The sequence below is a fragment of the Eutrema salsugineum genome, unplaced genomic scaffold, assembly GCF_000478725.1.
Source record: "Eutrema salsugineum unplaced genomic scaffold, Eutsalg1_0 scaffold_16, whole genome shotgun sequence".
Taxonomy (NCBI): domain Eukaryota; kingdom Viridiplantae; phylum Streptophyta; class Magnoliopsida; order Brassicales; family Brassicaceae; genus Eutrema; species Eutrema salsugineum.
The window spans coordinates 4,910,530-4,924,826 of NW_006256858.1; the positions used below are offsets into that span (position 1 = coordinate 4,910,530).

General features: G+C 40.7%; 4 protein-coding genes across 4 annotated transcripts in view; 3 read left to right on the forward strand and 1 right to left on the reverse strand.

Annotated features, from left to right (window-relative positions):
- Positions 1-3,053, forward strand: part of LOC112087728 — a 5,700-nt gene extending 2,647 nt beyond the window's left edge. Inside the window, exons 3-15 of the mRNA XM_024157599.1 lie at positions 133-222; positions 480-656; positions 725-805; positions 875-970; positions 1,049-1,126; positions 1,213-1,281; positions 1,357-1,416; positions 1,510-1,605; positions 1,707-1,738; positions 1,805-1,874; positions 1,953-2,173; positions 2,254-2,338; positions 2,424-3,053. Coding sequence (XP_024013367.1) covers positions 133-222; positions 480-656; positions 725-805; positions 875-970; positions 1,049-1,126; positions 1,213-1,281; positions 1,357-1,416; positions 1,510-1,605; positions 1,707-1,738; positions 1,805-1,874; positions 1,953-2,173; positions 2,254-2,338; positions 2,424-3,053 — 1,785 coding nt within the window. The remainder of the gene's footprint in view (positions 1-132; positions 223-479; positions 657-724; positions 806-874; positions 971-1,048; positions 1,127-1,212; positions 1,282-1,356; positions 1,417-1,509; positions 1,606-1,706; positions 1,739-1,804; positions 1,875-1,952; positions 2,174-2,253; positions 2,339-2,423) is intronic.
- A 432-nt stretch (positions 3,054-3,485) lies between these two features.
- Positions 3,486-4,267, forward strand: LOC18021115. Its single transcript, XM_024157600.1, has 2 exons — positions 3,486-4,181; positions 4,247-4,267. The coding sequence occupies exons 1-2, from the start codon at positions 3,486-3,488 to the stop codon at positions 4,265-4,267; spliced, it is 717 nt and encodes a 238-aa protein (XP_024013368.1).
- A 4,193-nt stretch (positions 4,268-8,460) lies between these two features.
- Positions 8,461-9,756, reverse strand: LOC112087730. Its single transcript, XM_024157601.1, has one exon. The coding sequence runs from the start codon at positions 9,754-9,756 to the stop codon at positions 8,461-8,463; it is 1,296 nt and encodes a 431-aa protein (XP_024013369.1).
- Positions 9,757-12,100: 2,344 nt separating this feature from the next.
- LOC18021116 (putative F-box protein At3g47150) lies at positions 12,101-13,981 on the forward strand. Its single transcript, XM_024157602.1, has 2 exons — positions 12,101-12,166; positions 12,809-13,981. The coding sequence occupies exons 1-2, from the start codon at positions 12,101-12,103 to the stop codon at positions 13,979-13,981; spliced, it is 1,239 nt and encodes a 412-aa protein (XP_024013370.1).
- The last annotated feature ends 316 nt before the right edge of the window (positions 13,982-14,297 follow it).

The window sequence follows — 14,297 nt, forward strand, 5'->3', positions numbered from 1 at the left end:
TAGCTGTTAGGCATTATGTTTGGCTATTTGTAAGTTTATGTTTGATTTTTAGTTATCTGATGTATTGTTATGTGTATATGTCTATATTATGAGGATAAATAATGGTGGGTAATGTGTGCTGGTGTGAAATAGGTTGAGAAATATAAGGAGGGGGAAGTGGATGAGCAATCCGATGCAGTGGGCAGAGGCGGTGGGCTGGAGGAATTGGACAGCGTTGAATGTGTAAGAATAAAATAGATAGCTAAATAAAGTTTGACCAATTCTGATTTGATTTAATGATAAATGTGTATTATGAATCACAATACTTACAGTCCCCAACGCTGAATCAGTATGGGACTTGTATGTACGAAACGTTAGATGTATTTTTTTTTCTCAAAGTGAATGTCTAGATATTGGAATGTATTAGTTAAATGTTTGGGCAGCTTACTGGGTAAGGATGAAATGGTTATTAATAAGTAAAAGAGGACTATCATTTACAGGAACATGCAAAGTTAAACATTCAGCGGGAAGAAATGGTTGTCGTCAGTCCTAAAAATCAGAAACTGTTAAGTTCTGATATTGACTTGTACGCTGGGGTAGAGCAGCGTTTAGGGGAAGTACTTGATTGTTCAACGCCTGCGTTTGGACGGATGCAGGACGAAGCTGCAAGAGCTGAGGTAATATGGTCCATTTAAATATAAATATATTAGTTGAATTAGCATGTAGTAATGGTTTTTGTTGACAGGTTAGCGCCCAGGAAGGATCGCCAACTCATATAATTGCCTATGTCATTGGGAACCTGGATAAGGAAATGGTGGATGAACAGGTTAGTCATGGATATGCAGTGGTGGATGTGGGAAATGTTTAGTATAATTATGAAGTTAAATGTGGACAGGCACAGTTAGGGAATAATAGTGATTTGAAAGAGTTTAAGATTATTCCGGAGTCAAAAGGCGGGTTGAACAATGATGTATCTGGATTTTGCGCTGATGTATTAATAAGTTGGAACTGATAATATTTTTAAGTAGTTTATTCGTAAGTAAATGTTGAATGTGCATAAATTTGGCAGGGTGAAACTGCAGTTGAAAAACTAGAGGATGAGCGTGTGGGTGATGAAACCAACGGTGAACAAACAAAGGCGGCAGAGGTGAGGCGAAATTGTATTGTTACTTTAGAATTTGGAAATTTTATTTAGAGGAATCGCATTTTATAACTTAAAGAGTTTTACGACAGGTAGAAAAGTCTGATGCATGTTTTCAAAGAGAAGTCGATTTAACATTTGCTGAATGGAAAGACCCGAAGGTATGAAAATGTGGTGATATGGAGAAGGGTTTTTTTGAAATGTGTTGTTGTTACAGCTCTTTTTTCTGGTAATAGGATGGTGTGAAAGAGAAAGATGCGGAGCAAACACGTACAATAAACGAAAAAACGGATGTGGTAAGTGTCTATCATTTCAAGAAAGCAAGTCGCTTTCAAAATAAGTGGATATGTGCAAATGGATAACACAAAGTATAATGTCCATCGTAACAGGGTATAGTGGAAGAACCAGGTGAAAACGTACTTGTTAGTATTGAAAAGGAGATAGCGCAGTGTGAAGATACCGAAGGAGCTTTGCATGATATTGTGGTAATAAGTGGATAACATGTTATTTGTTGGGGTTGTTCCTAATTATAGTTTGTGTATCACCTCAGCATGTTAAATGAAAAATTTTGAATCGTGTTTGTTAGAAGTCTTCTGTGGTTAGCGATATATGGATACCGTAAGAAGACAATATTTTTCGTGTCCACCTATTCAGAAATACGGGATGAACTGGTGATACAGAAAGGGCTAGTGGTGCAATGGATAAGGCGAATTTAGAAGATCGCGAAAGCGAATCGGAAGATGGGAATGCAAAGGTGAGAAACATCAATACAATAGTCTGGTACTTTGATAAAAACTTGAGATTACTAAACATAACTAGCATTGTATCGCAGGGGGTCGCAGCAGGGTCACCGACCAATAGCGAGAGATCGTTCTTATCGCTGAGTGATTCATCTCCCCCACCACAAGCTCTGAAGTATAGCCCATCAGAGGGAGAGATGGAGCTAATTGGATTGTTAAGTAAGCGGTCGTTATATCCTGGTGATCTTTTACCAACATGTGATCCGGAGCACTATGAATTGTTTCTGAAAACACTGTCTGCGAACAAAAAATGGTTAGTTCAGTCAAGTGACTATCAACACCAGTATGGTTATGTGCTGCATTATTAAATGGTATGGCCGTTTACGTTGGCAGGGAACACGTGACCAATAGCGGATGCATGGTGGACAATTTGTTTTTTTTGGACTTGGCGGACCAACAGAAATGGATAGGAACTCATGTATGTGGATGGTTGCCATAGTTATTTAGGTAGTCATGTATGTGTATGTTTGTTCGGTGGTCATATATTTGTTGTGTGATGGCAGCATATGGAGTTTATGATGGCATTACTTGGAAATAGGCATGAGCGAGTTTTGGAAATTGAGCACGGTTGTTTTGCGTCCCCGTGGTTGATAAACCATATAGTTGGGAAATCAAGGTCATATCTGAAAGCGAAAGATCGGAAGAAGCATAGGTGGGATGTCCAAATTAAGAAAGCTGTACAGTTGCCCGGAAAACGATGGATGGAGGACGTGGACACCATCTATGTACCCATGTGTTGGAACAATGAGCACTGGGTCGGTCTGGCTATACACCTAAAACTGTGGTGCGTGGAGATTCTTGACCCGCTACCGTCACTTAACTGCGACCGGAAGGTGACACGATACATGGAGCCTGTGGTTGAATTCCTCCCACACATAATCCAACATCTTTGCCCACATGAATCCACATCCGCTTATGGGTTAAGCAAATTTAGATGGAATCGTGTGGGAGGTGATTACGAGAATGGCAGAGGTGGTGACTGTGGTCCAGTGACATTGAAGTTTATTGAAATTCATGCTAATGGAGGTCCCGATAGAGGAATGCTAACGGATGGGAAGGTGGACGCTATAAGACGGGAGTATGCTATGGATCTATACAAGGAGCTTATTGTTCTTTTGTATTCAGAGATGTAGTATTGTGAACTTAATGTATGTACTTGTAGGTACGTTAACGTTGTTTTTTATGTGTGAACATGTGTAATAAATGAAGTTAGTTGTTGATTATTGTATGCGGTAATTATGGTATATTGCATGATTTGGTAGGTAAATGAAAGCTTTTAATAGTATATAATAACGATATTGAGCGTGGATAGATGTTAGAAGAAATAAGTGGATATGAAAATACAGTGGTCTGATCTTTTGCTGGTTGATTATAGTAATAAAGATTATGATATGGACACGTTGTACTAGTTGACGTATGGACAGCATTAGTGGACAAGGAGAGTTAGTTTGTTTTTTTTTTTGATAATTTAAAGGAAATCGATGTTAGGGCAACAACTAGGATGGGGTATATATAAAGAAAGGTTCAGTTGTTAGTTGTGTCGTGGTAAACCAAAACGATAGAAAATGAACAGAAGGGGTAGAGGAGTGAGGGAACCTGCAGATGTAACTTACCCTGAACTTTCAGAGTATGTACAGCATCTGAAGATCGCGAATCCAGGTACATTAGCAGAGATAGAGACGTACAATGACGAATCAGGTTTGGTGCGTTTTAAGTATCTGTTTCTGTGTTTTGGAGCTAGTAGATTGGGCTTAGGTTGTGTTAGAAAGTGCTATGTGTTGGCTGGGGCTCGTTTGGGAGGAATGTATAAAGGTAGTATGTTAACTCTAGCCGGACAAGATGCTAACTTGCAAACATATCCAATAGCTTTCGCTATTGTGGACGGGCAAAATGAGGGAGCTTGGAATTGGTTTATGGTGCAAGTTAAGAGTATACTTGAAGACTCGCCGAATATGTGTTTTATCATGGATCTTAGTCGTGCAATTATGAAAGCGAAATGGAGTACATTCCCATTAGCGGCGGATGTTTTTTGCGAGCAAATGGTGGAGAATGATGTGAAAAGAAGATTCAAAGATAGGTATCTGACGGGTTTGGTTGAAAAGGCAGCGTATGCGTATCGCAAAGTAGCATACGCAAATGGGCTGTTAGAAATAAAGGATAGAAACATAGAGTGTTGGAATTTCCTGGAAAGGCTTGGGAAAGAGAAGTGGTGTCGAGCGAATTTTTCTGATGATCGGTACAACCTCAGGACAACACAGATGGTAGACCATATTAATGCAACTTTAATGGTGTGGAAAGATACTCAAATTCTTGAAACTGTGCGAAGGATAATGTCCCCCATGTGTGAATGGTTTGCTGATCGTCATCAATACGCGTGTCAACATGGGGGGGGGGGGTGTAACGCCTGCGGTGTTACGGCAAATGGCTAGGAATCTGGAGGCAGTTAGGGTGGCCAGTTCTAGAAAACTGGGGCCTAAAAATGTAGAGGTGGTTGATTTGTGTGGAGAAAAGAATATAGCCATGTTGGGCCACAGGAAATGTCAATGTGGTGAGTATGATAAGCTGAAAATACCTTGTGGACATGCTTTAGCGGGTGCAGCTCAATTGGGCGTTGATGTAGAAGAATTGGTTGGGCAATGCTACAAGACCTCAATGTGGAGACAAACATATGAAGGGCTCATCCACCAAGTCGCAGAAAATGTAAACTTGTATAGCGATGCATCCACTAAACTTCATCCACCGGTGGTGCGTGCGTCAATTGGCCGTCCACGTATGTCGAGGTAAACAGTGATTTATAAAGAATGGTATACTTTACTGTGTATGCGAGGTGATGTATATGTGAAGTAGTATTTGTTTTGACGTGCAGGTAAGAGTGTGCAAAAGGTGAGCGAGTTCAGAATGGAAGGAGCGATATGCGTATGAATGATTGTGGGTGTTGTAGTGCTGTTTTATATTATCGGGAGATGTCGATGTATTAGGAGTAATATTTGTGTTATGTTTAGAAAACTTTCCCAGATGACGATGTATTAGGAGTAAGTTTTATGTGTTTCATTGAAAGGTTGATGATGTCCACGAAAATGGATGATGTCCACGTTCAATTAAATCTTATGTTTGAGTTGAACGTTTCCCTGAAAGGTTGTTATTGTCCACGAGACGCGAAGGTGTCCACGTACTCGCAATTTTAAAGGCCTGTTGCTGTCCACAAATGTTATCCATTCATATTAAGTTTGGTGAAGAGTACCTGCTTTGTATCCATGAATATTAAGTGTTATTGAAGTTTGTAGTCATGGATTCCCGAAAATGTTACGGGAAAACGAAAGATGGGACCCATTCCCACGCAAAGCCTTATTAGGTTTTCCCACTGAATGAGATGTCTTTTTAAGTGGAAAAGAGTTTAGGTAATAGAAGAAAGAAGTCGGCAGAGCGTTAGATAGATAAGAGGTCGATGACCTATAGCTATAGCTGGAGTTCATCCGAAATGGCAAGCTTGCAGGGGATTGAAGATTTCCGGTTTGGTATACCGGATCTTTGCTACTGTGGGAATCCTGTTCGGTTGGAGACGTCATACTCGGAAGGTCAGGAAGGGAGTAAGTTTTATAGCTGCCGGCGTAGGGAGGTAAGCCTAAAGTTCTTTTATATGATATTGTCTGGTAATGGTTTGTAATTTTAAAGGATGGTCTTAGGAAGGAGGGTGTGATATTCGTAAATGGTGGGATGAAGCGATAGTTGAGGAAATCCGTCATCTTAAGGCCGAGTTTAACGAAGTGTCGAAGTCAGTGAAGTACTACTGTTCGGACGGTAATGGTACATACATTGACCCTCCTACTATGTGGAAAGATTTGGAGTCACTACGTGGACAGGTTACTGAATTATTGGAGTTGGTGCGTGTTGGCGGTCATGACTACCAAGTTTTGAAGGCCAACATTTCAGAACTGAAGGGAAGCCTCAACAGACACGGGACTGTCAAGGAGGACCGTTTGATTTTTTTTTATGTTTCTGATGGCATGTCTGGTAGTTGTAGTTGCTGTTTCGGTTCTCCTGCAGAGTAAGATCTGATTGGAGTAATATATGAAATTTCGTTTGTAGGGTTGTGTTGTAGTGAGCTTGTATGTTGTTTTGAACATTGGAGTTATGTGGAGTTATGTATCGGGGTGGCTCGACGCCGTTTTAGTTGTCTACAACGCGTTTCATTTAGAGTTGAGGACAACTGGTAGAACTTTTGTTTGTCAAAGGCGTATGTTTGAAGGCACTTTATGCAGTAATTTGATAAAGGTTTATGCAGCTTTATAATTATGTTTATAATTCTGGTAACTAGCAATCCTATATTTATTAAGTTTTTTGGATGTAAGAATCCCATTTGAGCTGTCCAGTTCTCGCAATGCAACGCTACAAAGGAGTTTTGGTATTCTATTCCTTACTGTAATGCATTAATTGCGTGGACAGATGCTGATGGACAGTGTGAGTAGTGGTTATTTACCGAGTTTATCCACTTATGATGACCATTTGTATTGGTTATATATGTTGGAACGGCGAGGAGCATGAGCGAAATAGAATCCACATATAACCAGAAACTAAAACTTGTTCGACGAGTGTATCCATATATTGATGACCATTATGTTATGTTTAACTATGGGGGAGCTGGGAAGGGGCATCCATGAAATATGAAACCCCCAAACGAGTATATTGACATGTAGATGGCGAAAGTATAAATCTAATATTAGTTGGTCCAGAAAGGTGCATCCATGATATAGTATCCACCATGCTGTTGTCCAGTCATTCCGTAAATGACCATCACGCGTGTGAGCATTACACTTTTATTTAAAAGGGAGGTGGTGACTTTGCTGTATTTTTAAGGAACCTTAATACTTGGCCGCCTTAGGTAGTTGTGGACTTTTTTTGCCGGTTCTTCCCACTTGTTTGTTTGAAATGAGCAATACATCTGTTGGTTCTACTGGGACAACGTTGGGTCGTGACAGAGGAGGAATTGTGGGCATTCCTAGAAAATGTTGGTGTGGGCAAGGGATTGTGGCTAAGATATCTAAATCGGAAAAGAATCCGAACCGTAGGTATTTCCGGTGTGTGTTTGTAGTAAAACAAAAGGTATGTGGTTGGGGATATGTTTCCCATCCGGTTTGAATATGAAGTTCCTACTATATTGTTAGTAAATTTTTTGCCATAATTTGTAGTTAATGAATGATAATCACACTTTCGCGTGGAGTGATGAGGCTTTGGCGAATGAGTGTGAGGCTTTGGCTGCTAGAACGGACGTGTTATTGAACGAGATATCGGTAAGATAACAAGTTTGTCAAAGGAAAAAGCTGATGAAATTGTGCAGGAGCTCGGATTAAAGATGGAGGAAGTTATTTGTGAAAGAATAGATAAATTGGTGGTCGAAAAACAGAGCTGAGGAAAGTGATTATGCGCACAATTGTTGCTTGTATTTTTATCGTAGTTTGTAGCAAGCTAATGGTAATATGTAAACTTTTTGTTGTAGTTTGAATCCGAAGAACGTGTATTTGTTATAAAATTAGTATCATTATATCAAATTAGATCAAAATTTCGTTTGTAGCGTTGTGTTATGGAGTAATTTATGAAGTTTTGTTTGTAGAGTTGTGTCGTAGTGAGCTTGTATGTTGTTTTGAACATTGGTAACGAGTAGTCGAGGTGGAATTATCTATCTGGCTGGATGAACACATTTGAGTTGTCCAGTAGTCGTTGTTTGGGGATGAACTGTGTCCACTGCTACTCATCGACAATGTATAATGGGTATCCACCGACATGTGTCCATCGAGAAGATGATCTACGAAGCACAGTGGATGGGTATTAGAAGGACATACGTATTTAGAAAGTGTTTGTAGCGTTGTGTTATGGAGTAATTTATGAAGTTTTGTTTGTAGTGTTGTGTCGTAGTGAGCTTGTATGTTGTTTTGAACATTGGTAACGAGTAGTATCGGTGGAATTATCTATCTGGCTGGATCAACACATTTGAGTTGTCCAGTACTCGTTGTTTGTGGATGAACTGTGTCCACTGGTACTGTTCGACAATGTATAATTGATATCCACCGATATGTGTCTATCGAGAAGATGATCTACCAAACACAAGTGGATGGATATTAGAAGGACATACGTATTTAGAAAGCAAGTGGACGGCGTAATATATGTTATCCACGAAGAACAATAAGCTGTGTATAGATGTAATACGTGTGGCCAAACCGAACCTTGAATTGCTTGAAAAGCAATTGTAAAGTAACAATACAAAAGCATGCATATTACCATTAGATTGTTTTATAATGGTAACCCCAAAAAATGGTAAACATCATTGAAAGAGACAGAATTTAGCTCGACACCCAAAAAGAAATATAAGTGGAGCATTACAAAAGATGTGAACTGGTCACATGTTAGAGAACTAAGGTTAAATGGGGTTGTTGCATTTTTTCCTGTTGTGACCAGGAAGTCCACATCGGCCACATTTGTTTGGGATTGTTTTTTGACACGAGGACCCTGAAAAGAAGGGAAGATGAGTTAATATGGGTTCTGATGTTAGAAAGATGAAAAGGATAGGGAAATGCTTACACGGATTTCTCCTGTAGAAGTATAACGAGCCTGTTTGGGACGACCGGATGGCCGTCGTGTTTTCGGTGGTAGCAAAACGATGGAGCTAATCTCCTGGGGTATGTCGACGTCCTTGGGGTCTCCTTCAGGCGATATTATAGCTTGATAAGTGTCACACCATGTCTTTGTTTTGAAACAATCAGCCACAAGCGATCCATAAGGGAGACCGACACAGTCAGCAGCCATTAGGGCGTGGCCACAAGGAATCTTCAATCGTTCGTACAGCATGCAGGTGCATTTGTGGTCTTTGAGTAAAACGTTGTTTTTTTCTCCAAACTGGCCTATTATTTCCAAACTCCAGCTAGAAATGGTGTTGATTTTGCTGCCCTTGGCCTTTTTGAGATTGGAGGTTATTTCTTTATCCATTTCTGGAGTAATAATGCCCTTATGGCGTTGGGATTTTTTCCGGCGAGCACTGAACCAACGCGTCATCATGGATTGAATGAACTGCAAGAGTTCCAAAATGGGGGAGCTTCTTCCTTCGCGCAAAGATTTGTTAAGCTGCTCACAAGCGTTGCTTGTCATTAGGTTATATCTATCTCCTTTAAAATGAGCTTTTGCCCATGTGGCAATACCGATATCGTGGAGGTATTTAGCACAGGCTGGATTTGTAGAACTGATTTGCGCAAAGATAGCACGAAATCTTTTTACCCGGTAAGCAAAAGCAGCCATACCAACCAATTTAGATAGACCCTTGTTCTTGAACCTTGACGTAACATTCCTTTGCAAATGAACAACACATGCACCGTGATGTGCTCGGGGATATACATGTTTAACCGCCGTTAGGATCGACCGATGCCGGTCTGAAATTATAGAAAGGTTTGTACTGTCAGCCAATATGCGTTCCAATTTTGTTAAGAACCATTTCCACGAATCATCGTTTTCGGAATCCACAATTCCAAAAGCCAGTGGATACACTTGGAAGTTAGCATCCTGTCCACATGCTGTTAACAAGACTCCCTTAAATTTCCCAGTCAGATGGGTTCCATCCAACACAATAATATGCCTCAGCCTGCGGAAACCAAGGATTGAAGCAGCGAAAGATAAGAAAACGTACTTAAACCTAAGTAAGTCTAGTTCGTCAGTTTCTGTCTCCAAGTCAGCCACAGAACCTGGATTTGCAAGTTTGAGCATGTACAAATACTCTGGTAACTTGCTGTAGGAATCATCATCAGAACCTCGGAGACCATTGACAGCCGTTTCTTTTGCTCTGTAACATTTCATGTAAGAAGTATTAACTCGAAGATCTTCAAGGACGAGTTTTTGCAAATCCCTGGCCCTTGGACCATTGACCGGATCGCCAAATTGGGCTTTATAGACAGCTGCAATTACTCAAGCGGATACTTTTGACGCAAAAGCCTGTCGGTTCTCTATGCCACAGGAGTGTTGAAGATGTGCTTCAGTAATTTGGTAATAGCCGCAGTCCTGTAGTTCCTTAGCGCGAACTCTCCACTCACAAGGTTTGCCGGTACAAGTAAGCACAAAATAGTTCCATTTGGTAGTAGTTTGTTTGAAATGGAACATTTCTTTGATGGCATATATAGCGAGAGCAGTTTGGCAATCTTCCTTAGATCCAAAAATCTTACCAACCCTGATGGTAGCTTCGCCTTCGTCAAAACTATCTAAATCCGGAATATCTGAACAGTCGTACAAAGTGTCATCAAACAGAGGTGGTATGTCGAACTCTTCGTCATCAAGACTTTCAAGGCGCTGACGAGACGGTACACCGGGTCTGTCTAGCAAATCGAATCCTGGTGGATTGTGTAATGTGTTCATTGAGGCAGGTGCATTTGAAAAGAGTGTACCAGAATTCCCGCCCGGGGCTGACGCGGAGCATGAATTGTTTAAAGAGGCTGGCAATCCATTCGGAGGATCAGACATTAACTCAGCTGCATCTGAACCTCCAAACTGGTCAGCAAGCAAAGGAGCCCAGAACTCTTTGTCATACTGCCGGGGAACCCCGAGAAGCTCTTCTTCTAGGTCAATATCTAAATCCCCATTGCTGCAATCGTCAGAGACAGATAGTTGAGAGTCGCCGCTTGTCGAAGTAGAGGTCCCTTTTGAACTACCACTCTTAAAAATCTCCTCTAATTGCTCCGCGTGAGTGATTAAATCTTCATCGTCGTCGATAAGCTGATAGTGTGTAGTGGAACTACCGCTTTCAAAAAGGCGTACACCGGGGTCGGAAACAGAAACGGGCTGAAATGATTTGCGCTTGAGAGGAAGCAGTGGAGTAGTGAAGCATTGGTCATCCTGTTCTGGTGGGACAAACGATGGACATGGACACTCAAAGTGGACAAACATGTTCATAGCTGAACTGACGCGGGAATGTTTGATATAGTAAGATATTGCACTCTCGGTTAAGATGAGAACCGGCGGTGTGGTAATTCCAGTCACTAATTCCTTAGTATTAGGAGGCCAGTAAGATAATGTAGCTTTCTTTCCAGCGTTCCCTTCAGGGAAGAACTCACGTTCAACGATTTCTGTAAGCTCAACAATATTAATGCCTTCTTGAAATGACACCATTCTCGACATCAAGTTTTTGTCAATAAGGAATTCCCACTTCTTGGCAGTGGTGAAAACCCATTCACCAGCAATAACAAGGCAGTGCTCTCCCATGGAAACCCAGAAAGAAGGAGTTTGAATATAAAATATTGTCCACTACAGTAATGTCCACCGATTTGGGAAGAACAAGAAAAAGAGGTTACCTCTCCAACCATCCGTGACCGTCGCTTGTCTGAACAATGGGGAACAGCAGATCCTGATTTACCCTAATCTACAGCTGTAATCGTTTCCATGTAAATCTGACTTCTGATATCTACCACAGGGACACTTGTCAAGCTCTCGTTCTTTAGATAGAGAACATTTACTGCATATTGAACGGTTCAGATATAGTAAAATTTGTGTGGGACCAATCATTTGTAGTATGGTCGTCTGCTTTATCTTATTCACATGTGAAGGCATCCACCTACGGTCGTCCACGTTACTTTATCCAATATGTCGAGTATGGTAGGCGACGTGTCTTGTGCACTCCAGGAATTACATATTTGGTCATCCAGATTGGGTCTACTTTGTCTTATCCGCATGTAAAAGGTATCCACCTGTGGTCGTCGACTTTGACTTATCCATTATCTCGAATATTGAAAAACGCCGAGTGCTGTACATCTCACAAATTACATTTGCATATAAAAATGTAAATCTCACAAACTCTGATATCTACCACGGGGGCCACTTGTCAAGCACTCGTTCTTTAGATAGAAAACGGTCGTCCACGTTATGGTCGTCTGCTTTATCTTATTCACGAGTAAAGGCATCCACCTACGGTCGTCCACGTTACTTTATATATTATGTCGAGTATGGTAGGCGACGTGTGTTGTGCATTCCAGAGATTATCCATATTTAAACGGTATCCACCTATGGTCGTCCATTTTATCTTATCCATCATGTCGAATATTGAAAACGACGGGTGCTGTACATCTCACAAATTATATTTGCAAAAAAATATGTATTCTGAAGGATATTAGACGTGATTTTAGTGTACGGGTTATGTGGATATAGAGAACGAGTTATGGATATAGATACGGCAGGGATGTCGTTCACCAAATCTGGACTTCTCGAAATCAGGCAAGAACGTGTTATGGATATAGATACGGCAGGGATGTCGTTCACCAAATCTGGACTTCTCGAAATCAGGCCAGAACCTTGTTCCCGACGAAGAAGTTTGCGAAGTTTGCAAAAAAAATGGGAGGTGTTCGGGATTAAGCGGGATCTGCCTTTCCGAGCCAGCAATTTGGGAAGTTTCCGTTTAACCAGAATTAAAACATATAAGAGAGCATCAGATAAAATTGGAGAAGAATTTGATGAGGCAGATCCGAACGGTGAGAGAAGAATATGGCCAGGGGTCCGGCTATGCCGGAAAAATGTTTAACGGTGTTTAAAGATTCTTCCGACGAAACTAGAGAAGAGGAGACACTCGGTAAAGAATTATCGAGCTCGTTTTACTGAGGGGCAAAAATGTCCTAAAAATTTTTGAAAACTCATAAAAGTCACCTAATAGCAAGAAGTGCCTTTGGCCGTAATATGAGTTGTAAAAAGTGTCTTTGAATGTAAATATCTCGACAAAATATTATGATTAAAAATACCCGAAAATTAAAACAATATATAGGAGCGAGAGAGAGAGTTTCCAAATTTCTATCAAGCTCAACAATATAAGGGGTTTACTATTTTAGGGTTTTTAGAGTCTCAAAGCTTTTGTACGATACAAGCACCAATCTAGCCTATGACGCCGGTCTACGTTCCTCTCGATCTCCAGATCAACACACTCTTAAGACTGCCTGTGAAGTCTCTATTGAGATTTCGATGCGTCTCCAAGCTTTGGTCATCAATCATCACTAGCCGAGATTTCAGGAACCAGCACTTGAAGATTGGTGCTTCCTCAGCTCCTCCTCGTCTACTCATTGCTTTTGTGGAACCTTACGGAGAAAAGGTTCTGGTAGTCTCGTCGCCTAACCCAAACGCACCTTCCTTCTCCTCTTGTTCCTACAGAGATCTGAGCCTAGTCAAAAACATTAAAGGGAATATGATGTATAATGCTTGTCGGGGCTTGATCTGCGTTGGAACCGGTTTCAAAGATGTGGGGATTTATAACCACAGCACAAGGCAGCTACATACTTTCCCCCAATTCAAATTCAAAAAAGGTCCAGAAGTGTTCCCACGCCCCAATTACATGTTAGGGTATGATCCTGTTGAAGATCAATACAAAGTGCTTGCCGTTGATGCTTTTTCTGATCAGAGATTGGAGCACAAGGTTGTGACATTGGGAGGAGAAGAAGCTTGGAGAGAGGCTCCATGTGTCGCCTGTCCTCACATTGTTTCTACACGGGGGTTATATATGAACGGAACCCTGTACTACGAGGCCTCGAGGAAATACTTGGATTACCAGAATACTATCTATATAATTGTGAGTTTTGATGTTATGCTTGAAACGTTCAACATCATCAAAGTACCAAGCAAAGTTTTAACATTGGGTATGTGGTTTCCTTATCCTTGGGTTGATACAAGTGAAAGTGATAACGACACGGATAAAACTCTGATCAACTACAGAGGAAAAATTGGAGTGGTTGAGAATCCTCGTCTCAAGGGTAGTTTTAGAATGTGGGTTGTGGAAGATGCTGAGAAAGAGGAATGGTCCATGAGCACTTTTCATCTCCCTGAATCTGCTGCTGCTGGCCTTGACTTCCTGGTCATGGATACCTTTTCTAACGGTGAGATTTGTCTGGTTCCAAAAGAGTTGTCTGATCCGTTTTGTTTGTACTATTACAATTTGGAGAAGAAAAGCATGAGAAGTGTCAGAATTGAAGGACTGCCTGTTTCCGAGTTTAAGCGAGCCGAAAGACTTTCTTTGACTATTTCAGATCATTATGAGAGCCTCATGTTTTCAGAAACCTGAAGTTAATTTTGGGTTTTTTTTTGTTTTTTATTTCTTTATAGATTTATACTTATTTTATTACAGAAACAGAACTTTGTTTTGATAAGCACCAATATTCATGTTTGGAACTTATACTGTATTTTCCAGGGATTTTTTGGCAAATTCTTATGACGAATATTCTTGTTTATGGTGTTTTGAGAAGCACCACAGTTTATATATATGTTGGCCTATTAACTAGTGATTTTTATTTTTAAAATTACTAAATTTGGGTCAAGCTTGTCATATGTGCACCTGAATCAAAGATATCTACCATTGCCCTATGATTCAAACATTCCAG

Excerpts from the sequence above, each read along its gene's own strand:
- LOC112087730 (XM_024157601.1), bottom strand. The coding sequence starts at position 9,756 with ATGAAATGTTACAGAGCAAAAGAAACGGCTGTCAATGGTCTCCGAGGT.
- LOC18021116 (XM_024157602.1), top strand. The coding sequence starts at position 12,101 with ATGGATATAGATACGGCAGGGATGTCGTTCACCAAATCTGGACTTCTC. Across the intron at positions 12,167-12,808 it reads TCGAAATCAGGCAAGAACGT|CCTATGACGCCGGTCTACGT; the intron begins GTTATGGATATA and ends GCACCAATCTAG.
- LOC18021115 (XM_024157600.1), top strand. The coding sequence starts at position 3,486 with ATGAACAGAAGGGGTAGAGGAGTGAGGGAACCTGCAGATGTAACTTAC. Across the intron at positions 4,182-4,246 it reads ACCTCAGGACAACACAGATG|GATAATGTCCCCCATGTGTG; the intron begins GTAGACCATATT and ends AACTGTGCGAAG.